The sequence below is a fragment of the Somniosus microcephalus genome, chromosome 3 (assembly GCF_052327205.1).
Source record: "Somniosus microcephalus isolate GS21.2 chromosome 3, FLI_Smic_1.0, whole genome shotgun sequence".
Classification (NCBI taxonomy): Eukaryota; Metazoa; Chordata; class Chondrichthyes; order Squaliformes; family Somniosidae; genus Somniosus; species Somniosus microcephalus.
In genome coordinates, this window is record NC_140989.1 from 56,231,031 (window position 1) to 56,255,423 (window position 24,393).

A 24,393-nucleotide genomic window follows, 5' to 3' on the forward strand; every position below is an offset into this window, starting at 1 on the left:
CAAACAAGTTAAGTAACCAGTTAAGCTGTTTTGATGGTGCTGGTTGACAGATTGATTTTTTTAAGTGCCTTGGGATTTTTTTACATCCACCTGAACAGGCAGATATCTTGGTTTAACATCCATTTGAAAGGCAGCACCTCCAACAATGCAGTACTCCCTCACTACTGCACTGAAATGTAGCCTAGATTACGTGCTCAAGTTCTGGAGTGGGCCATGAATTCACAACCTTCTGACTCAAGTGAGAGTGTTACCAGCTGAGCCAAAGTGATTCCTCTGCATCTTAGTCTGTCAGGAAGTTTTGTTTTCAAGCAGTCCATGATCAACATAACAAATGGATTTATAAAGTAATGGAGACAAAACATTGGCGTTATTCAAAAGACAGTTAAACACTGTGGTAGGGAGTGAATTTTTTTTTCTAAATTAGATGAGCTAAGATTGGCCCAGTTACGTATTTGCCTTGCCTTTCTACATGAACGTAACTTTAATAATACTGATCTCAGAGGGGCTGGCTAGTGTGGTATGTTAGCATCTTATACTTTCACCAGGATCTGAATCTGGCCCATACTGATGAGATCAAAGGTTGCCCTGTCTTCCGGTTGAAAGTTTTATGAAATAAGGAATTGGACAGCCTGTAGCTAGTCTTACTGGACATGGAGTGACAGGAAAGAAAAAAGTTTACTTATTAATACAAATTTGCACCGAATTGAGGTAAAGATGTTGCAAATTGAAATACCACACTGGTGCAGTAAGAGGTGCTCATTTGAGGTTGAGGTTAACTATATAGTTGGCACAGAATAGTGGCAGCTTTACTCTGCAGCTGTCTATGATATACCTGACCAGGGAGTGCTTGGATATTGACACTTAGAGGTAAAAGTAATAAAATATTCTAATCCCCAGCACAGACTAATGGACATAACAGTTCAAACAAAAAATGAATTGAAACAAAAAGTATACCTATTAATTGTTTGACTGAACGTTTAGTCTGGCTGTTGAGTATTTCAGTATTGGTGCTGTATTACACATGGGAGGTCATCTGTAGGGTCTTTCTCAACTCAATGGCAACTACCTTCATATCTCATAACAGATATAAATCATATCTATATAAAGACAGAGTAATGACAAAGCAGCTGTTAATTGCTCACTGTGAACATTGTCAGGCATGAACAAAACACAGAGCAGCCGTCATCCAGACTGAGCCACTTACTGGCCGGCATGGACTGGTTGGGCCGAATGGCCTGTTTCTGTGCCGTATATCCTTTGTAAACTTAGCACAACAGTCGGCCTAAAACTGAATAAAAATCACTCATTGAGAGCGTGGGCAATCCTGGGTATCAATAACTTCCATCACTTCTTTTATATCAATTCAATGATTCCTTTACCATTAATCATTGAGCGAGCTTTTGGATATTGGTAGCATTCCTGCCTCTGAGTCAGAAGGCGGAGGGTTTGAACCCCACTCCAGACAGTCCCATCAAGTGGAGATTGGAGCTCTGGCTCAATTCTGACATTCAGGCTGTAATACTCTAAATATTCTTAGGGTTTATTCATTTGGTTAAAACCACATTGTTGGATCCCCGGTGACCTAAAAGGTAAAGAAGACACCAATCAGTGTAACACTAATTTATTCAAACCAGAAGATCCCAGATTCAGTTGCTGATCGGTATTGAGTTTGCGGTAGGGATGCCACAACTGGCTTCTGTACCCAAGAGCTAGGCATGCAAAAGAAATCTGTCAGGCTTCCTCGCTCCTGATCACTATCCAGTGACCCCTGCTGGAAAACGCATGTCAGCTGGGTACAGATCGAATTGGCTCAACTGTGATGCCCCCAAAGTATGAATGACCTGTCGACACTCAATTAAATATGTTCACGTGTGAAGATAGATCACCTGAGTAAAGCAGCAAACAGATGTTAATGCCTTCAGGAGAGAAGGGGAGAAAATTGGTGGCAAGAAACACATTGGTATGCAAGATGCATCAGTGGAATTGTGACTACAGTACCTTGGCATGAGGGTTCTATTAATAAGCTTTGGCAAGACATGGGTTATTCATGTTGCACCAGATTTTAATGTTATATAAGCACTCTATTAAGGAGCCATCATGAAGATTTGTGAGAAGAATTCCAAGAGCTTTACATGTATTGTGTAGAAAGGTTTATTTTGTTGTGCCCAGGGCACTTGAATATCAAGGATATGCCGATCATTATTATTTTTCTAGGTATAAAACTGAAATTTTAAGATGGACAGCAGCATTTTGACAGGGCACGGGAATCGGTCTTTTGTAGCAAAAATGCAAAATTGTTCCTGTCCAAATTAATCGGACGATGCTCCCATAGCAACATCCAAACAAATGTACCATTCGTCTTTCACTCATGCTCATTTCTGCCTCCGTTGTGATCCAGCTCAAAGCATTTTGACAAAGGCTACAAAATGCATTGGGAAAAAAAAAATTCAGAAGCTAAATCTCAAGAGAATAGAGAAAAAAGTCCTGCCACGGAGAGGTCACTGTATTTTTGCATGGTATTAAGCATTGGGATAAACATTCCTGAAGCCAATCTCGGGCCACACAAAATACATTCTGTACTATACTTATAATTGTTTCCTGCTGCATTTTGGTGAAAATCCTGATTACTGAGAAAAGCTTGTTCCACACAGGGAGGACATGGTTTTCTAAACAGCCAAGTCAAATTTGCGTCATGTTGCCGAGAACTAATTAATGGTGCACTGATTATTTGATTAACTTAATTAAGAGTTCATAGCACAAGTAGACTAAATACAGTTTTAGTAAATGGATTGATTTTGCCCTGTTGCATGCCATTTTCTAGCATGTGACTGGGGAGTGGTGACTGGGTGATGGGGCACTGCTTGTATTGTTTACATTTTGTGAGTTCATAAGGTCAGTGGTGACTTTGTGTATGCGTGAGTTCTTGAATGTTAGCCATGAACTTAAAATTACCATTTGAAGTAAGTAATAGAGGGGAAATGTCAAGTGCAAAGGAGCCTCAGTGATTGCTTTTTTTTTGCATTTTTTTAAACCCAATTATAAGATTGCAGAATTAAATGGGTGCGAGTTCTGAAATGGTTGGGTGGGTAAATTCACCATCTAGTATAATACTGACGCACACAGGTCAAAAGGACTCAGGTTTGATACCACATCTGTCCTCCATTGGCCATTTTCAACCCGTCAGCTGTAGGTTGCTAAAATTGGGCCTGAGCACCCTGGAGTAGGGAGAGTTGAAATCATCCAGGATTTCTGCTTCTGATACTATCCAGTAACCCCTCTTGGAAAGTATCATCTGGGTGCGAAGTAAGGACAGGTTGAGGTACAGCTGCAATACACTTCTCCACGTTTTAATAGCTTACTGCCTAGATTCACAGACGAGGAGGACCCACTTGGGTGAGCTAGAGAACCCCTGGCACCTGTGGCACACTGCTCAGCAAAGGTCACCACTTTCAGGAAAGGAGGGGAGAAGAACGGAAAACCCAGAGAGGGAGGGGTGGGGAGGGGTGAGAAGTTATATATGTATCAGTAGCAGAACTTGTCCATTCTGAAAATTCAGCTCAAAGTCTGAAGTTGTTCGGCAGGTTATAATTGTGCTACTGCAACTACTAAATCTGCTGCAAGACAAACTCCCCATTTCCTTTTGGTCTGAAAATGCTATGCCGCACTTCCTACAATAAAAGGGCATGCTAATAACCTGCTCACTAGCCTTTGGCTGTATCTGGCAACTAGAAATTGCACAAGAGCCTGTGACTCACCTGGTAGTTTTTCCTTCCTTCATGATGATCAGTCCTGAGGTTTTGAAAGGCACTATATAAATGCCAGTACTTTCTGTTTTTTATTCAGTGATTCCTGCTTTTAAAATGGGCATGTGTGTACATTGGATGAGGACAGGACAAGGGTGAGCTTTGATGCCCTTCACAGTTACCCAGGCAGTCAGTATTCACTGTTTTGGCTCAGAAGTAAAGGATGGCCACTTGGATGAAGTGATGAAGTCCTGATGGCACCGGTGGAGCCATATCTTCTCATATGGGTTAGTGCCTTAAGGAAAGAAAGGGACAGAAAAAATGTTTGGAAAAAAATATTTCCAAAGGTACTTTATTGAGATTAAGACTATCGTTATATTGACAGAGGTTTCAGAGCTGACGCCCACTCCTGATGCGCTTCAGGTCATTGATGAATGACATATATTTGTGACACTTAATTATAATTTCTAAAAAATGTGAAATAATTGATAACAATACATTTGAGCTCTGATACTCTATGCTGCAAAGGGTAGGAAAAAAATTCATGATTCCCCAAGGGATGAATTCCCAATCTCAGCAGCACTGTCTTACGGAGGTGAAAAACAGACACCAGGCCACATCCCTCAGTTAGAGAGATGTAGAATTGAAAGGGGAATCCTCCAGTCTTCTCTCACTCACTTCCTAGTAGCCGGTTATAGAGCAACATTTTTTGACTTCCTGGCAGGTCATGGTATGTAGCACAGGGAGCCCAAAGAGACTATGGGGACAACAGTTAAAAAAAATACATACATGGCATTACTGAATTCTTTATACCATTTGGAAGTTCTGTATTACAAGAGTCGTCTGTTTTAGTTTTCATCTTGCTAATACAACATTCTTGGCCGAGATTTTCCAGGGATCAGCGGGCACGATCAGTGGCAGGTCAGGTGGGAAAGTGTTTTTTTTCCCCAGTGGGTCAGGACCCCACTGTCAACCTGCCACCATGCGCCTTTCCCAGATGTCGGGTCTTTCAGCGCTGAGCAGACCCAACATGCAGTGGCGGGAGACCCAATTCAGGTAATTTTGACCTTGTTTGGAGATCATTAAGAATACATTTCAGCTCACCTTTTGATTTTACGTGCTCGTCCACGGGGTCCTCGCTGCTCGGGGATCACGTCTGTCAAGCTGAGGCGGGAGTTCAGTGGACATTGAATCAGCTGTTGAGTTGACAGCTTCAAATGTACAGTAAAAGCTCCCACCTTGCAGAGATATCGTCCCTCAGCCACAAGCTCTTCCTCACTGCATTCCCACAACAGATTCACCATGCTGCAAGTCTTTACACAAGTTTCCATCCAGTCTGACCTCATTAACTCACCATTGACAGATCGCTTCTGTCATCTCTACTTCACCTGCCATCTATTCCACCGACATCGCCCGCCCCGGACCTGCCGAGGTCAGCAAAATCGCGGCCCTTGTCATTGTGCGCTATCCCCATTTTACTCAACTATTAACTTCACTAAATTATTAAAACTAACACAGTTGAATTCATTTTCATGATTTCCTGCTGTGCACAACAAAGGGATGACCAAGCCCACGTTAGCAAGTTCTTCATGCATTCAAATTGCTGAATTGTAATACAACTGAAAGGAAAATGGTGAGGTCAAATAAATGGTGTAAACCTTCCATTGTCGTTCCATCTTCAGAATTTCCACCATTTTATAAGAGCCAAATATTGTAAATCCTAATTAGAAGGCAGGAAATGTTTATTCAAGTTTTCAGTGGGTGGAGACAGACTCTGTAATTTTAAGTACATTTAAACAAACTTCTCTTTCATCCTGTTTAAATTCTAGTGAATGATTAAAAAATAGCTTTTGTAGTGGCAGGCGTGGAATTCTGGGAACAAAAATAACTTATGTAACACATGTCAGAATAAATAATGAAGTCATCTTTTTGACCAGACCATGTGACAACTTGAAAATTGTTCTATATAACACATTTGAATTTGCATTTTTCTAAACCTCATCAAGTACCAATTCGGAGCACTCCGCATTGGCTCAACTGGTCAGTGCACTGCCTGCCCACTGTGGAACTGAAACTGAGCCACACAAACCAGCAAATTGCCAGGTTAATTGATCTCAATAGATATAGGGATAATAGCGCAACAATTGGCACGAGTGCCCCTGTGCTAAGGAGGAGGAAGATCAGTCAGGGGTTCCACTCCTCATCAATATCGCCAGTGACTACTACTAGAAAGTCTGTATGTGTATGGAATCAGGCTTCCCATGGTGAACAGCCTCTTGAAAGTCAGTATCTAGGCTCATACTTGATAAAGGTCGCTTGATCAATGTATCAGAGGGCAGGTGGGGGCTCTGGAACTATAACCCAGCATGAGTCAGCAGGAGAGAATCTCAGAATCTCAGAAACCTCACAGTGCAGATAGAGGCCATTTCGGCCCATCGAGCCTGCACCGACACATATCCCACCCGATCCCCGTAACCCCACATATTTAATCCCCCTAACACTAAGGGTCAATTTTTTATAATAGCCAATCAACCTAACCCGCACATCTTTGGACTGTGGGAGGAAACCGGAGCACCCGGAGAAAACCCACGCAAACACGGGGAGAATGTGCAAACTCCACACAGACAGTCACCCGAGGCCGGATTCGAACCCGGGTCCCTGGCGCTGTGAGGCAACAGTGCTAACCACTATGCCACCGTGCGAGGGGCAAAGAAAAATTGGCCCAGAAATTCGGGTCAGGGGCTTCCCGCAGGTGCAAGCCCCCGATCTGCACTTACCTTGCGCGCCGGCTGTTGAGCTGTGGGCCCCCGTGGAATTCCGATCTGGGGCCTGGTCCAGCTGCCGGCGGGCAGTGCTTGCGTATCCCAGGGGCGCAGTTAGTTCGATGCGTCCCCTGGGATCACGTGGGCCATGGGGAGCCAATCGGAGCAGGGAATGCTCCATTCATAAGTCTGACAGGAAGTGCTGTCAAGACTTATAAATACTACGGCCCCAAAACACATTTTTAAAATAAACTATAAATTATATGAAATAACTATTTTAAACAATAATTTAAATTTTTGAAAAAAATAATGTTATTTTCTAACGGGGCTAAAAATAAACTTACCTTGCTTTAAAGTATTTAAAAATAATAAACCTGTGGAAAAAATGTTTTAATTTTAATTAATTCACCACTTACCTTGTAAAAAGCAGGCCTTACGCCTGCTTTTTACATTTCTAACTTCTGCAGGCTTACCTTCCCAGGAAAACCTGTTAAAAAAAACGAAGTTCGATGCGCACGCGCAGCCCCTCCTGCGCATGCGTTCGACCTCTGAACCCCTTCATTCAGAGGAACGGAAGTGCCGGATTCCCGCGCATGCGCAGTGCATGCAGGAAACCGGCACTTCCATCGGGCCTACTGGTGAGTACCCCATGCGTACTCACCTGTGGAGACCCGAATTTCTGGGCCAATATTAATTCAGCAATTGTACCAGGAAAATCATTGCATAATAAATTTTTATGTTCATTAATTTGATAAATAGATTTTTTTTTTAATCCTGCCTTCACAGTAATGCTAAAGAACATAATAAATATAAGAACTGCTGAAAAGGATTTCAGTGGTGGTCAGGAACTGTTCCACATAAGTGTACAGATTTGCCTCGGTATACTGTGGCAGGATGTGAGGTCACACAAGTGGTTCCATCCACAGAAAGCTCCTTATTTTGACGAGGCAACGTAGGCTTACCCATAGGGAAGAAGGGCTATTTGGCAGGCAAATTCACTTGCTCATTCTTATACAACATTTACAGGCTGCTGTAGAGCAGTAATGGTAGAGGCCTGGATCAGGTCTCAGTCTGCCAATGGTGCTTGCCACAGGAGGGTTTTTAAAAAATTGAGACACATAGGTGAAGGGCCGGGCTGATTGTGTAGTACATCACTTAGGGTGGAAAGAGTTTGCGAGGAGATGATGCAAATCGAGAAAGAAAGAAAGACTTGCATTTATATAGCGCCTTTCACGACCACCAGACGTCTCAAAGCGCTTTGCAGCCAATTAAATCCTTTTGAAGTGGAGTCACTTTTGTAATGTGGGAAACGCGGCAGCCAATTTGCGCACAGCAAGGTCCCACAAACAGCAATATGATAATGACCAGATAATCTGTCTTTGTTATATTGGCTGAGGGATAAATATTGGCCAGGACACTGGGGATAACTCCTCTACTCATCTTCGAAATAGTGCCATGGGATCGTTTACATACACCTCAGAGAGCAGACGGGGCCTCGGTTTAACATCTCATCCGAAAGACGGCACCTCCGACAGTGCAGCACTCCCTCAGCACTGCACTGGAGTGTCAGCTTAGCTTTGTGTGCTCAAGTTACAGGAAACTCTTTTTTATCCGGCACCAACGGGACGGCGTGGTGCCGGTTGATCAAAAAGTCCGGATTACAGAGAGGTATACTTAGCAAGGTACGAGAGCCCCGTACATGGCCACAGGTGCAGGAGCCCCGGTTACACGGCACTTGTGCAGGAGACCCGGTTACACGGCCACAGATCCAGGAGTCCTTGTTGCACGGCCACAGGTGCAGGAACCCCGGTTACACGGCCACAGATCCAGGAACCCCGGTTACACGGCCACTAATATATAGTAAAACGTACCTGAACCTACTCCTGAATTTTGATGGTTAAGAGAGATTTCCGGATATTTAGGTGCCGGTTAAAAGAGAGTTTCCTGTATAAAGATTTCAGAAGAAGCCGCAAAACAATTTACGCTAACATTCAAAAACAATTTCAGAAGCAGTAAGGCCCAGGGCATTCTGCATCTTTAGCAGCCATCAATGCCTAAAAGTGGTTATTTTCTGAGGTAGCCAGTCATTTGTCAGTAATTCATGATCATAAGGGGAATTGAGAATTAGTAGATTGTCCTTCAGTTCCCATGTAGTTTCTGTTATTATGACCCAGTCATTGCATCTGTTGCTGTTTGACTTTATGCTTTGCTTTCACCATTTGCAGCTATTATAAATTGCTGCCCTTATTGAAACAAAGCTGCTGGCACATGGATGGGGCTGTTGGTTGACACCTTGTGATGTTTTTGATCGTCCCTCAGTTGGCCCTGTTGTCCTAGTTTGATTGTATAGTCAATCAAATCCCTCCAACGATTCTTCATATGTGAGCTTAGTGTTGGGAAGGTATTTGACAATAGAACGCATCACAGTCAAAACCCAATCTTATCTTCATCCAATATCCACATTCTCTCACTTACCAGTTGGTGTCACTGGATAGTGTTTAGGAGTGGAAACCCTTGCTGATTCCCCCCCCCCCCCCCGCCCACTAACCAATTATCACTCCCCTACCACCTTCCTGGATGAAATCAACCAAGTTAACACAGATTGAAAATTATACCTGGCCCTCTTTGACTTATCTTTACAAACACTGTGTGCTCACTTGCACATTCACCATTTATTCATGATATTCCTAGGTGGGAATTTTCCAAGGGGTTCAGCGGGCAGGATCAGTGGCGTGTCTGGTGGGAAATGTGATTTTTTTGACAGCGGGTCAGGAACTTGCTGTCATCCCGCCACAACGCGCCTTTCCCAAAGGCACGTCTGTGATCTCAGATCAGACCTGACCCGTAGAGTCAGGTGACCTAATTAAAGCAATTATTGGCTTGTTGACAGACCCTTAATAATGGTTTTAACCTTACCTTTTAACTTTAACTGCTCGCCCACGGGGTCACGTCTGTTAACCTGAGGCGGGAGTTGAATGGCCATTGAATGAGCTGATTAGTTGACAGCTTGAAAAGTACTATAAATGCTCCCACCTCACAGCTGTTCATTTTCCAAGGTCAGAAGCTGTTGCTTACCCCATCTGGAACACAGATTGAGCTTTATGCAGGCTACAAGTGTTTGGAGCAAACTGTCTATCCAGTGTCACCTCATTAGAACAACCTCTCTCACCACTGACAGATTGCTTCTGTCATGTCAAGTTCACCTGCCATCTATTCCATCAGCATGGGTACCATTTATACTGTTTCACCTTGGTCCTCAGAATCTGACCACGATCAGCCACAACACTAGCAGCGCCAGGCACACCAGCAGCAACACCAACCTTCTCCGCAATCACCTGATGCCACACAGGACAGAAGGCATCAGCACCCGATCACATTACTGCCCGGGACACCAGGGATGGCCTCACCATGGCCACATTTACTTCATGTGATGCTGTACATGGTTGCCACATGATGCGCCAGATTGGCACCACCCCACACTAACACCATCAAGCATCCCTACAATGCCCAAGCCATTCCTTTTACACTCATCACCATTGCGGGAGGTGAACATAATCTGTCCAAGAATGCAAGTGTTAAAAATAATGGTTTCAATGTTTCACATTAACAGAAACTTTACATGAGCATTGGACAAAACACCCAAGTGGCTACCATGTGTGTTGTTAGTTGGTATTATTGCACTCGGATGAGAGTGAGTGTGGGGGTGGCTAGTGAGATGGGGATGTGATAATGTAGCTAGAGGGAGAGGGGTGGGTGGAGCTGCAAGGTAAGTTGGTGTGAGTAAGGATGTGCAGGAGTAGGGTAGAAAGGCAGAGTGATGGGGATGTGATGAGAGACACCGCAGGATGAGGTTGAGTGTGGCTTTGTACTCACGTTTCCTGATCTAATGAGATCATTGAAAGGTTTGCACCACTGCACCCAGGTCCTCCTGATGACATCCCTGCTTGTGACCTCCTTTGCAATGTGCAACCAGCCTGTCTTCATCTCCTGGGGAGGTCTCTTCCGCCCATCAGAAGGGATGAGGACCTCCCTGCGTGCTGTGACTCCCTCCATAAGCATATGGAGGGAGTCATGGGAGAACCTGGATGCAGCCCTCTGCCTCTGTGCAGTGATTGTCAATGTTTGCAGCACCTCAATGCTGTAGAACACTGACAGCACAACTGTCAAAAGTAAGGTGGCCATGGTCCCTTTAAGGAAACTGGCTCAAGACGCATCATGAATGACGTCACCAGACCCACTCTATCTAATTGGGCTGGGAAACGCGCTGGGCGGGCTTTCCAAGCCCCATTGAGGTAAGTTCATTTTAGGCAGCGGGAAGAAGCCAGCAGCGGGACCGGGATCCGCCACCAACACCGGCCGCGCCGAACCTGGCGAGGTGAGCAAAATCTCGGCCCTTGTATCAGGTATACACTGGACTCCCACATTGTTACAGAACATTAAACTATACCAGTGTACTATTTATAAGATTAACTGCAGAGGTATGAATGGAAATTAATAAAACATTAAATAGCCAACAGTACCATTTTGTCTGTGGGAACATTTCAGGCTGTAACAGTACACACAGTGCTTCCAGCTCTCAATTTAATGGCTATGCTGTTGATGGCAATGTTCTTTATTCCTGCTTTCTCTGCCCAAACCTACATTTAGAACTGGGCGCACTGAACTCCAGGTGGCATGAAATGAGATTTCTACATCTCAAAGATTCTAAAACAATTAACAGAAAGAGGGAAGGAAAAGAGCATCATTCACTCCATAGACCACAGCGTGTGACTGAGAGCTGCGGTAGAATAATATCTGGTCTGGTTGGTGAATGGGTTAAAAGGAGCATTGTCATTGGTCATACATTCCAAAACAAACCTTTGGTTTACAGGGACAGTTCAGCTTGGAGTCACTGCTTTTTAAACGCAGTGCTTAACACACGTTGTGCTAATCCATTATTGGGTTCCAAAAGGCAAATTTAAGACTGATATCAGGAACGTTTTTCTTCGCACAAAGAGTAATCAACACATGGGGCTGGATTTTCATTCAGGAGTCGGGTTGGAGGCGGGACTACAACTTTCGGGGTTGTAGTCCCGCCTCCATCGAGTTCTAGCCAACCCACATGATTTTGACTTGATTGATCTTGTTAAGCCCACCCAGCGGGCTCAGCAGGCCAATTAAGTGCCACCCAGCGACAGGTGACGTCACAGATTGAAATTTCATCTGTCAAGACCTTTTGATAGATGAAATATCAGTGTTTCACAGCTGTTTGAAGCTGTCAAACACTGACAATCTGTACTCCAAGTTAATTCCTTCCTGTCAGGATGATTTAGAGATCTCCCCGGAACAGAAAGCGGAATGCTGCAATTTTTGACAGCTCGCAGCCATTCTGCTTTCTGCGCCGGTGAGATGAGGGACTCCCGAGACCTGAAGGAAGGAAGGCTGTAAAAGTAAGTAAAGGTATGTAAAACTTCTTTAAACACTTTACACACACCAAACACACTTACCTTTGCACTCATGCACCCATCACTCACCTGAACACCGGACACCTCGACTCCTCCAAGCCCTTCATCCCGACGGTCCGCTTCCTCTAACTTGGCGTGGTTTGGAGCCGTCGGGAATCCCACACTTCAACATTAAAAATAGGGATTGGGCTAAAAACTGCCTGTTAACTACCTGTTAACAGGCAGTTAATTGGCACTAATCCCCTTCCCGCCTCGGGGAGGCAGGTCCCAGTGCGGCGCGGGTACCCACCTCCTTTGAAACTGGCATGGAGGCGGGTTGGGGGCGAGATGGTGTCGGGACCCCCGATTTCAGGATTTTAAACCCCCACTCGCTTCCAATCCCGCCTCCACGGCCCAATGAAAATCCTGCCCATGGAGTGGATTTCTGAGTAGGACAGTGGAGGGAAAAACGGCGCTTGGGATTTTCTTTTTCTCTGGATAGTTGAGCAAGGATGGGCTTAATGGCCTTCCTCATCTATGTGTATCTTGTGATCACATGGCACAGTACTGTTGATATTTTGGTTGTTCAACTTCTGCTAAGAGAGTGTTCATTGGATTATCATATGCAGCCATCAGCGCAGTCAGTTGTGATCCAGTTGTTGAAATGAATAGCTCACTGTTAAGGTTCAGGCCATTTCCAGCACCTTTTTTTAATTGAACCTCTTGACAACATTTGCGTAGAAAACAGTATCTCTTACAAACTGAATCCTCCCTGGCACATTGAGTTATTGTAGCTAACCCAGTTTTGGAGATTGCTTACTGGAGAGCATTTCCTGTCAATTCAGAAGGCAGAAAATATCATTTCACTATGTTATACAGGCTAAACTATTAATCAAATTTAGTTACAATTAAAAATGATAAACAGAAGCAAAAGAAGAGGGAGGATATTGGAAAACAAATTCAGCAATTTATGTGGCAAGCAACTAAGATGACTGTTTAAAAAGGTCTGTTTTTGCCAAGCCCCTTCTGCCAAACTCTTGGAAATGACACAGTCTCTAGTGGTAGATAAATAAGCACTCCTTATGCTATTTTATACATCCTCCATATGTATGACGATGGCAATGAAAAGAAACTAAAAAGTCCGGGAAGATTCATGGGTTTGAAGGATATTTTCCCCTTAGATTTCGAGCAAATTCTTAGAAAAAGTCAGACAACCAAAATATGAACAATCTTAAACCTAAGTAAACAATGAGTTTTTTGCTTGTAACAGATGTATTTTCTTTACCCACACACACCAATCAAAAATTACATTTAAACTACTGACATCACATCAAGAAGGGTCAAGTAACAGATCTCATAGATCAAAGAGAGTTCTATAGATGAGTCTCAGCTGAAATGTCCCTGAGCAGCCATTTCACTTTGCAACAAAGCAGTTGGAGTCCATCTTTGAACTTGGTTATAACTACTAAAAGACATACTGTACATACAAGATATACACACCTTACAGGATGACAATTCATTTCTTTGTCCCTTCTGGCACTCCGGTTGTAGGCCACTGTATCACTAAATCTGAAAACACTTGTATAGCAATGCTAGGCAAATGTTGGAAAGTGCCTGAATGATATTGTTGCTTGATTTATGGCAGCCTGTCTAATGCACTTACAGAATTCAGCATGCCAAATAGCCTGGAACAAACTACTTTTCAGGTTTAGCAAGCCAAAACCCCAGGAATCTGGCCAGCTTGCTGCTAATATTGATGTGTTGAGCCCTTCACCTCTGTTTTCTTGCTGCACCCTTTGCCATATGCTCCATTTCTTCTCAGTGAAGACCTCTTCATTTGTAGTGCTTGTGTATTTGATTTGATTTGTAATGTGGGGTGTGCAGCACTGGAGGAAGTTACAGAGATATAAAGGGGTAAAACAATGGATGGATTTAAAAACATGGGTGAGAATTTTAAGTCTGAGGTCTTGATGGACCAGAGTAGGCCTTGAACCCAGTACCTTCTGACTTAGGTAAGAATGTTACAAACTGACACTTAAGAATAGCAGGAGATGGCAATCCTGTTGAGCTTACATAATTTTCAAACTTTTGAACAATTACCAGCAACTTCATAGGAACAGCTGATGGTTTCACACACCTTAGAAAAGATATCCTAGCAAAAATATCTTTAGCAAAGATAAATGTTTATACCTATATAATTTTGTGTTGGATTTCTGTACTGCTGTATTTCTGTACTGCTCACCACATTTCTGAGCGACAAAGAGAATCTGTGAAAGAGTGTGCATTGAAGAGGAAGAGTAGATTTTAAAGACTGTGCTTGAGAAAATGAGTATGAACAGATAGCACACTTGAGAGTGCGCTGAGAGAGGGTGCACGAGTATGCATGAGATCGTATGTATGTATATGTATGAGAGCACATGCATCTGAAAGGGGTATGCACTTGAGAGAATGCATGAACATGTTCATGCAATAGTGCATGTATGTGAATATGTGCATACAAGAGACATTACATGCGTGAGAGAAAGTGCACACTGTTATAAATCTCATCATTCATCAAGAAACTACTCATGAAATAACGCTGGACAGCCAGCTGGTGGCGCCGTCCAAGGAGTATAAATACTCGGGCGTCGGCCCCAGTTTGCCAGGGACATTTTGTAAGACAAGGAACTAGTGAAGTACAACTAGACTTCCATGTTCTGAAACAAGTTGATTAAATTGACATAATAAAACTCACTACGCACTTGGTTTGAGCATAAAGCAAGGCTTTAATCAACTTGTTTCAGAACATGGAAGTCTAGTTGTACTTCACTAGTTCCTTGTCTTACAAAATGTCCCTGGAAAGCTGGGGCCGACGCCCAAGTATTTATACTCCTTGGACGGCACCACCAGCTGGCTGTCCAGCGTTATTTCACAAGTGGTTTCTTGATGAATGATGAGATTTATAACACACACAAAGGGCCCAATTTTGTGGCTTGTGTGGGAAATGGTCGGGTTTCCCTGAATGTGGGGTTCTGACACACAAAAAAATGTCAGCCAGCTCCACGCAATTTTCCCTCAAGTGGCCAATTAATTCCCAGCATGTGGGCAGCCTTGCTAATTGTCCATTTCTAGTCAGAAAGCCCCACAGTATGATGTCATCATTCGTGGTGCTTTCAAGGACCATAGCAAGCACTGCATCCTCTGAAGGCTTCCAAATGAACCATACAGGATGGCAGAGGAGCCTGCAGCAGCTGTGGCCAGTGCCAGATCCCGAGCTGCCTCCAAATTCGACGAGGCTTCACTGCAGGCATTATTGGATGGGGCTAAGGCCCACAGGGAGGTCCTCTTCCCTGGGTCAGGGAGGAAGAGGCCTCCCACTGAGACCAATGCTGCATGGATGCAGGTGTCAGCAGATGCCAACTCGCTGGGAGTCACCAGAAGAACCTTGGCATCACATCTCTAACTCCTTCCTCTACTCCCCCACAAGACCATCCAGAGCCCTCGTCCCCACTGTGGAGGAGGAAGAGGCTGTGCAGCCAGACTCCTCAGAGGAAGCTCCAACCTCTGAGGGCGCAGCGTCAGCAGAAGTAAGCGCACCCAGCACCAGCGCAGACACTCACACCTCGGGGGGGCCTTCGGGACATAGAGTAGTGTTGTCACCTGGTGTTTCACAGCTCACAAGTGAGCCTCAGCAGATTCTGGAGACAGGGACAGCAGTGGAGAGTCCTCGTTGGAGGGCGCAGGACTCTGCCAGCTCAGCTCAGCTGCGCTGCATGTCGACCCTCTGCCTCTCGGTCCATCCGCAAGAGAAGAGGTGGTGGATCTCCATGCACAGATGCAGGAGTCTCTGGCAGGTTTTGTCTCCAGGGTCGCTGCGAGTGTGGAGCAAATGGAGGAGTCCATAGCGACCATGAGCAGAGCCTTTGTGGAGTCATTGGCGCATGAACGCATCACCATGGAAAGGTTGGCAACCTCCATGGAGGAGATAACTCGCCAGGGTACGGAAAACATGGTGAGTGCTCATAAGAGAATGACATCTCTTGAGGAGCGTTGGCCATCTATTGAACAGAGAAACCAGACCTTCATGGAAGTCCTTCTGAATAGGACTGCCAGTGCAGAAACGGGTCCCCATGGCCCCCTAAAGCGCAGCAAGGTGCTCTCAAGCCACTTCCAAGCGCTGGCCCCTTCTGGCCTGTGCAGCTTCAGGTGAGTGAGCAGCAGCCTGGTGCTCCTGGTGCTGATCCTGCTGTTCCTGGTTCTGCTGCTGCAGCCTCTGCTGCTGAAGATACTCTAATGGCAAGAAGGGAAGGAAAAAAAGGCGTCCCATGCTTCTTGTAGATGACTCCGCTGAGGAAGCGCTGAGTGAGGGTGGCGAGAGGGGCTTCCCAGGAGATCACATTGGAGAAGTGTGTGAGGCTCCAACCTTCCACAGCTGTGCCTAAGCCTTGAAGAAGTAGCCCCAAGCCTGCAGCAACAAGGTCCTTCACCATACAATTGCTGTCCCTTTAAATTGCAGCTTTTCCGAATGACCTGCAGCTGACAGAAAGCAAGCCGGCAAGCTTCACGCCAGGTTTCATCAGCGGGGTTCCCCGCAGGCGTGTTTGATGTGGGGAAAGCCCCAAAATCGCAACGGCCCCTGAAAATCGACTTAAACAAGGTAATAATTGCTCATTAGTGTTCCGACGGCCAGTCCCGCCAGCGGCGGGCGGGACTGAAGCGGGTCGTGGGGAAACGGCGGTCCGAAAGTCGGACGGGGCGGGGAATCAGGCGGGGGGGGGTCGCGACCAGCATTTGCGGCCCCCGGCCACCTGGAAAGCCGCCCGACGGCTGGCAGAAAATCGGGGCCAAAGTGTGCAGAGAGTGCACATAAGGAAGAATACACGTGACAATGTGTGCATGAAAGAATGTGAGTGTGTGCGTGAGAGAGAGAGAGAGAACGCGTATGCAAGAGATTGCTTAAGAGTTTGCATGGATGACAGTATGAATTTTGAGTGGAACATTTCCCATGTTCACTATTTTTAGCAAAATCATAAATCTGTTTAGAGAACATTTTCTGCAAATGTGTGTGTGAGAGAGAGAGACTAGGGTAAGAAAGACATAAGGTGGCACTGCTTGGGGTCAGATATTTCTTTCTTGTTATTTATTTTGTAATATTGAATGAACTTCACAATAAAAAGAGGGTTAGAATATTACCAATAGCTTTTGGTAGAGTGACATTAGGTGGAGATTCTCTGTCGAGATTTGTATGATTTCCAAATGCAGCCCAACAAACTGTGAAAACTTTTAGATTTACTAGACCTTGTAAGTCAGAGGGACTAAAAGGATTGAAGAATCAAAGCTACTTGGTATAGTGGTTCATTCAGACGTGCTTTTGAAATTTATTTTTCTTTTGTCAACAGCTAATTGCTGTTTCGACTGATCAGCTTTCGCTGACACCATGAAACTCCTTCTCTACAAATGTTTAGTTGTTTCCCACAACAACAGCCACTTGTAAGCCTTTAAGAAATTTAACTGAAAAAGCTCTTTCTTCCTTCATTTAGGACCGCCTTTTTTTCGTCATGGAATACGTAAATGGAGGCGATTTAATGTTTCAGATCCAACGTTCCCGCAAGTTTGATGAAGCGCGATCAAGGTTTTATGCAGCAGAGGTCACCTCGGCACTCATGTTCCTTCACCAAAATGGCGTCATCTACAGGTACTTGCTGAAAAAGAACAGCTGGGGTTCATGGCTGGTTTGGCCAGAATGCTTTCATATCCTAGCAACTAGTTTGGGTCGAAGCATACTGCCTCAGTTCTCGTGCATGTTGAGACATGGGTCTATGTTGTATTTGTTTTTTGTTTGTCATTCAGAATGTTTACGTTTGAATAGCACCAGAAGCTGCAATCAGATGCGATGCCAGACTTGTATTATGGTGCATTTAGAGCTTTTACAAAATGCTTGGCACAGCCTGACCGTCTGCTAACCTGCCAGCAGAGTGACACAATCTCTTTACTTTCTCCCTCAGCCCAGTGCAAACTTCTAAAAGGCCTTTCAATTCCACCACCCCCGCCTCCTCCAAAAAGAAGCGTTCTGCCATTTCCTTTGTTTATTTGTGCTGTCCTCTTGTTGATTGAATAGGGACAACAGTCACAGGGTCCTTGTTTCTTCCCTCTGTTTCTCAGTGTTTGAGGGCAAACTGTGAGTCACTCGCAGGAAGTGGCTTAGTGAATTGTAAAGAAAAGGCTCTGCCAGTCACATTATTGAGCCAAGAGCCTGTGTTTTACCTCCAGAATAAGCAAAACTCACGCTTCTTGTAGGATTTTTTTTTAAATCAATGTAAAACTGCATATACACAAAAATGAACTGTAGCTACTCTAACCCAGTGATCAAAAGTTTTTTTAAGGGAAAGGAGAGTTTAGGCAAAATATTTTCTGCTCGACCTACTTGCCCAGTGTCTGTCGAGGAAAGACATAAAAATCTTTTTACTGTTATCAAAGTTTTTGTGGCTTCACAAAGACCAACCATTTCAGGTTTCTTTCCCCCAGAGCCATTCCAATCATGTCAGCAACAGGAAGGAATTACCTGCATCCCAGAGCGGCTCCATTCATTTCAGTGAGGACCACAACTTTGTTCTGGGCTGGGATCAAATCCAGTGCTGTCTGACCCCAGGAAATATACTACCAGCAAAATATGCTCATTTTGTCAGAGCGCGATTAGCTGAATACAAGCTATCAGTCACCTTTCACATTGCTGGATTGTAAAGACCTTCCCCTGACTATGGGTTGGGGAGAAATGTGTGGCGGGGGGGGGAGGGGGTTGGAAATCCATGACCAGAAACTTAAAAGTTGCACCAGTCTTGTGAGTTTCACATATACAGGAAACTTTGGTTTATCCGGAGGGTGTATGTCCGGAAACCTCGATCTACCAGCAGAAATCAGGAGCCGTTTTGTTAGGGTTTTTTTCTTCTCGTGGCTTTTTTTTCAACAGTCAGGCTCTGCAAAGTCTCTCTGAAGCTGTTGCTAAGCTACAGAGACGCTTCCAAGGTACGGCCAACTGTTTAGAAGCTGTTGCTAAGCAACAGTGTTTGTTGCCAGATACGGAGCTGCAAATCTCCGTATGCTTCAACATTAACGCTGGTATGTCCGGCAGTTTTGATAGATCGGCAACAGCTCGGTCCCGTCGGTGCCAGATATCACAAAGTTTCCTGTAGTGCAAACACACCAAATTCAGAACATTGGGAGCCAACTCATAACACAGAGCCATTTCAGGCAGAAGTGATTCACTTGTGTTCCTGGCACTTCTTGTGCTATATGAGTGAGGACATGTCTGTCCTTACCCTTTTCATTGTGTTATACACATTTTATTGTGCCAGGAACACAAGTTCTGCCTGACATTATGTTTGTGCTCCACTAGTTTTCTTTAGAACTGCTGATAAATAAATTAAAATCCCTTTTCCTGTTTTCAAATCCCTCCATGATGTTACTCCATCCTAACCCTACAATTTCTTCCAGTCCTACATTAGTATGCACTCTCCGTTCTTCCAACTTTGGTCTACTTGGAGTCCTCTCCTTTCCACTCCACGATCAATGTTAGAGCCTCAGCAACCATGCCCTTCACTTTGGAACTCTCTCCCTAAACCCTTCTGCCTTGTTACCTCTCACCTTATATCTCCTATGATCTCACCTTTGGTCATTTCCCATAAATTCTCTCCCACCTTCTGGCCGTTGTTGTCCAATCTCCAATCAAACGTCTGGAAACATTTATACGTGAAAGATACTACACAAGCGAAGGAATTAACATCAGTATGCACTGAACAGAAAAAGACTGCCCTAACTTGTGTAATCTCACGGCACAATCGTAATAACATTCCTTATAGGTCAGTGTGGTGCGTGCGCACATTCACATGTAGCTGCATGATACGCATCAAAATATATCAAACTCACCAACCAATTCCAGATTTGGCTGATTTGGGTCTAGTTGCAAAAACCTTGTGCTCCAAAGCATCTTGGTTTTTACAATCAGGCATTAGCTTCTATTCTGGTAAGCCCCCTTGTTTTCAGGTGTCTGTTGAAGCGAAAGTTGAGATTGACTTGTGACCAATGGAAATTGGTTTGTGTGTATGATGGATTCATAAACATGACATTTAACAAGAAGTTTTCATCTCCTTTGTGAGGGAAAAAAAAATCCTCCGTGCACTATCTGGCTTTACAACATTGTTACAGATGAAGCACAGAGGAAATCTTCCACCAATGTTGGCTGGATTAAACCTAGAACTCAAACCTGAAAAAGACACATGCCCTCCCTGCCGACAAGTCCACTAAAAAGCTCATTTGTATTCTCGGGAAAACAGTAACTTCTTCAGCAAATATGTTCTTTGTCTGACATTCCTGTTCGGTTAAGCTTTGGTAAACAGTATGATGACCTCCTGACTTATTCAGTTCATTGGTTGTTATAATTGATGTAATTCGTCATATCATATTAGGAAAAGATAGTCAGTCATTCCAGCATAAGCAAGCTGGCCATGGGCACTATCGGAGGCAGTTTTGTTCTATTGAGCTACATCCACCAAGAACTGGGATTAGACTGCCCAAAGCCAGTCAACATAAAGGGAAAGAGCAAAGCCTTTGACTCTAACTCAGCTATTTTTTCTGGAGTCTACTCCATATGTCCACTAACCTGTGAGAAAAAAAGGTGGAACCTTGCTTGAGGATTGTGAGTTTTGTACGTGTATCCTCTAGTCTCATGTTCATTGGACATGTCAAAAAGCTTACTTACTTAAGCCCCATTTTCTTCAGTGAAAATAAGTTTAGTCACTTGAGGCCTTCTTCATAACTTAATCCTCTAAGGCCTGGAGTCATCTTGGTCACTATTTTTTGAAGTATTTCTAATGCATCAATATTCTTTTTGATGTAGGGTGGTTGTTCTGGATACATCTGATTCCATCTGAGCTCAGAAGCTAACCAGAGACAGGTCTAGTTAATAGTTGATTAGGAGACTGCCTGGGAATCCCAGGTGTAACAGGCTTTTCCTGTCAGTGGAGAGTGATTGCTTTTTTGCACATTTATGCCTATTTACAGTGTTCTGGTCCAGTGCTGAATGTAGGGGGTGAGAAATTGGGCTCGGTAGCACCAGTTTTTTGGCACTACGAGTGCAATTAGGGATCAAAAATGACGTCCGCGGTGCACACGCACACTTCTGATATGAAGCCCACAGGATGCCATCTTGGTGAAGGCGTTAGTGTGTGCGCAGCTAATGTCTGCCGGGAGTATGCAGAGCAGGCAGGTCATGACATGCAATGCTGATTTGATGCCAGCACTGCCATTTTGGAGCTGAACGCTCCAGCTGACACCCTCTCTTAAGCTCGCACACCAGAACACGCATTAAGCAGCAGGAAGTACCCCCTACCAGCGCTATTTAAAGGGATCATCAACTACTTACAGGTAAGTTGCTGGATGATTTCTTCTGGCTGTTGCTACAGTTCTACAAGTTTTTGGTGCTTTCCGTAATTGTTTCAACTTTCAAAAATCTACAGGGAGTGGTGTGGCTTCAAGGCTTCTGCACAAATCAGTTGCTTCCAGACCTAGGTGCACTAGTAGGTCTTCCTCTTGGAATAGAGCATGACTGGGAGAACGAGCAGAGGCCACGCAGAAGCTGCTGGAAGAGGGAGGAGGAGGGGGAGAAATGCTCTCAGCAGAAGGCCATGTCCACCCAGGGTGTGCAGGCAGCAATTCTCCTCCCTGAGACTCAGCCAGGAACAGTGTGTGAGACATCTGCACTTCACTAAGGAGGTCCTCACTGAAATCTGCCTCTGCTGCAGCCACAACTGAAACCTCAGAGCAGGGCAAGGACTGCATTGGCTGTGAAGGTGACCATGGCAATGAACTTTTATGCGTCTGGCTCCTTCCAGACTGGTGCTGGAGACATTTGCAACATCTCACAGTTTGCCGTCCACTGTTGCGTAAGGGAGGTCGCTGAGGCTCTCTATTCCAAGAGAGATAACTTCATTTCATTATCTCTTGCTGGAGACCAGCAGGCGAAGCGAGCACGTGGGCATGCAGGTTTCCTCATGGTGCAGGGTGCCATTGACTGCACGCACATTGCCTTGCAGGTGCCGCATGTCAACTCTTTCATGTACCGGAACCAAAAGGGATTCCACTCCCTCAACGTCCAGCTGGTATGTGATAATAGGCAGCGCATCATGCAGATCAATGCCCAGTATCCTGGCAGCAGTCATGATGCCTTCATTCTGCGGCAGTCTGCTCTGCCAGCTGCATTTCAGCCACCACGGCAAACCAAAGGGTGGCTGCTGGGCGACAAGGGCTAACCACTGACAACATGGCTCGTGTCTCTGGCTCGCAACCCACGCACATGTGCACAGCATGCAATGAGAACCATGCTGCCACAAGAGATAGAGCAGACCATTGGCATACTGAAACAATGATTCCACTGCCTGGTCTGCTCGGAGGAACCCTGCAGTACTCGGCTGATTGGGTCTCTAGATTCGTGGTGGTATGCTGTATGCTGCACAACCTTGCCATCATGACAGGACAGACCTTGCCACTAGCTATCAGGCGAGATGCTGAGGAGCAGGATCACGAGGAGGAGGAAGAGGAAGGGAGGCGGCAACCTAGACAGCCCCTTTCTGCCCGGGGTGTACGTGAAGAACTCATCAGAGTGTGATACCAGTAACCGCAACCCCAATTCCCCATTCACCAACAGCCCCACACCTTACCTTCCTTCTGTCACTGACCATCACAGTGTCCGCTTGGTCACAATGCAAAAATAAAAGCCACCACAAAATAAACATTCCAAACCAAATTTATAACTGAAATCATGTCATATTGCAAAGTAAACTAATCACCCTTGTGCATTATTTTAATGCCTGTCTTCCATGTGCCTTTGCCTGTCCTAGTGCTCCTACGCAGTGCTACCCAAGTGGCTGCAGCATGGCTGGTGGAAGGCTGCTGATTTACAGTGGAAGAGACTACAGATGGCCTTGGAGGACAACCTCGATCAACTCTGGGCCTAGAAGGCCTGGCTTCAGACTGCACCATATCAGCATGGGCAGCAGGAGTCCGGGCTGGCTGGCTGACAGGCAACAGCAAGGCCACTGGTGGAGTGGCAGGGGTGGGAGGACGAATGCTGTCATCCTGAGAGAGGACAGCAGGCCACTGCCATTCCTCCAGGGCGGTGCCTCAGCAATGCTAGTAATCTGTTGGAGGACAGATTGCTGGACTGCTGTGACACCTTTGGAACACTGGTATTCACAGCTATGATGGCAGCAGTCTGAGCTTGCGTGACCTCGCATGACTTCAGTCTGTGTTTCCACTGCAGTACTCAGACTTTTGGTGGAAGCTGCTTGTTCTGCAATGGAAGCTGAGACATCGGCCATCAGACACTGCATCATGGTTGGGTCCACAAGTGTTTTGATGGAGTTGGCCACCAGTTCCATGCTGGAAAGGATGAGCTCCAAACTCTGCTCAAAGCCCTGTGCCAAGTTGGTGCCGGACTCCTCCATGCTCCTTAACATTGAATGCAGGCCTCCCAATGCACCAAACATTTCATTGTGTATACCCATTAGCATTCTTCTGTAGCCTGGCCCATTGAAGTGCTCATCTGAGCCCTCTGCAGCAGAACTCATGTGTGACCTCGCCTTCCGGAGTGTGTGCAAGCTATGAGATGTGGGTGTGAGGCTTGCATTAGTGCTAAGTGTCTGAGGGTGAGGTGAAGCATATGCATGTTCGGTATGAGTCCTGATTGATAGAGATTGCTGGTAGGTAAGAGATAGGGGTGAGGTGAGTGATGGGGTGAAGTGAGTGATGGGGGTGAGATGAGTGATGGTGGTGAGGTGATTGGAGCAGTGGCTGAGGCTAGTGGTGCAGTTGGTATGACATGGCATTTGAAGATGCATTTACTGACCTTACCCGCTCGTGTGAGGTCATTAAACTTCTTGCAGCACTGCATCCAGGTCCTCGGGACTAGACTCCTGGCATTGACCTCCACAGCTATCTGCTCCCACTGCCTTTTCACTGTGTGTCTGGAGGGCCTCCTGGCCCCCTGCAGATACAGGTCGACTCTTCTCTTTTCTACCTCCTCCGCCAAGACCTCCAGTGCAGCGTCCAAAAACCTGGGTGCCTGCGCTCTCCCATGTTCAGCCATTCTTCTGTCTTTCCCAGGTCAGATTCAGCTCCCACAGGACTCCCAGCACCTTCTCCAGCCATAATGCCCCTCCCCTTTAAGAGATGCAGGCTAGCTTTAAGTAGTTTTAGCAAGTTTCAATATTGGGCCCCCTGTTGATGCGTGCTGGAAATCAACAGTGCGTTTAGCATTGGCTGCACGCAGAAATCATGATAATGAGCAGGCAGCACAAAGATGCATTACATCGAACGGGCGCGGGTTAATCACCCATTGCGATCCCCGCGCCCGTTTTCGGGGGCTATCCAATTTAGCCCCCGAGTTTTCTCCATTTCATTCAAAAATATTGTGAACAACATGGGTCCCAGAAC

At 45.4% G+C, this 24,393-nt stretch overlaps 1 protein-coding gene and 1 long non-coding RNA gene across 3 annotated transcripts in view; one reads left to right on the forward strand and one right to left on the reverse strand.

Moving 5' to 3' along the window:
- LOC147121072 (protein kinase C epsilon type) overlaps positions 1–24,393 on the forward strand; it is a 788,174-nt gene that overhangs the window by 643,019 nt on the left and 120,762 nt on the right. For both annotated transcript variants that reach the window (XM_085980505.1, XM_085980511.1), the window contains one exon: positions 17,448–17,602. In XM_085980505.1, the coding sequence (XP_085836631.1) occupies positions 17,448–17,602 (155 nt within the window). The remainder of the gene's footprint in view (positions 1–17,447; positions 17,603–24,393) is intronic.
- LOC147121073 (uncharacterized) overlaps positions 1–24,393 on the reverse strand; it is a 40,416-nt gene that overhangs the window by 7,556 nt on the left and 8,467 nt on the right. The window lies entirely within an intron of this gene.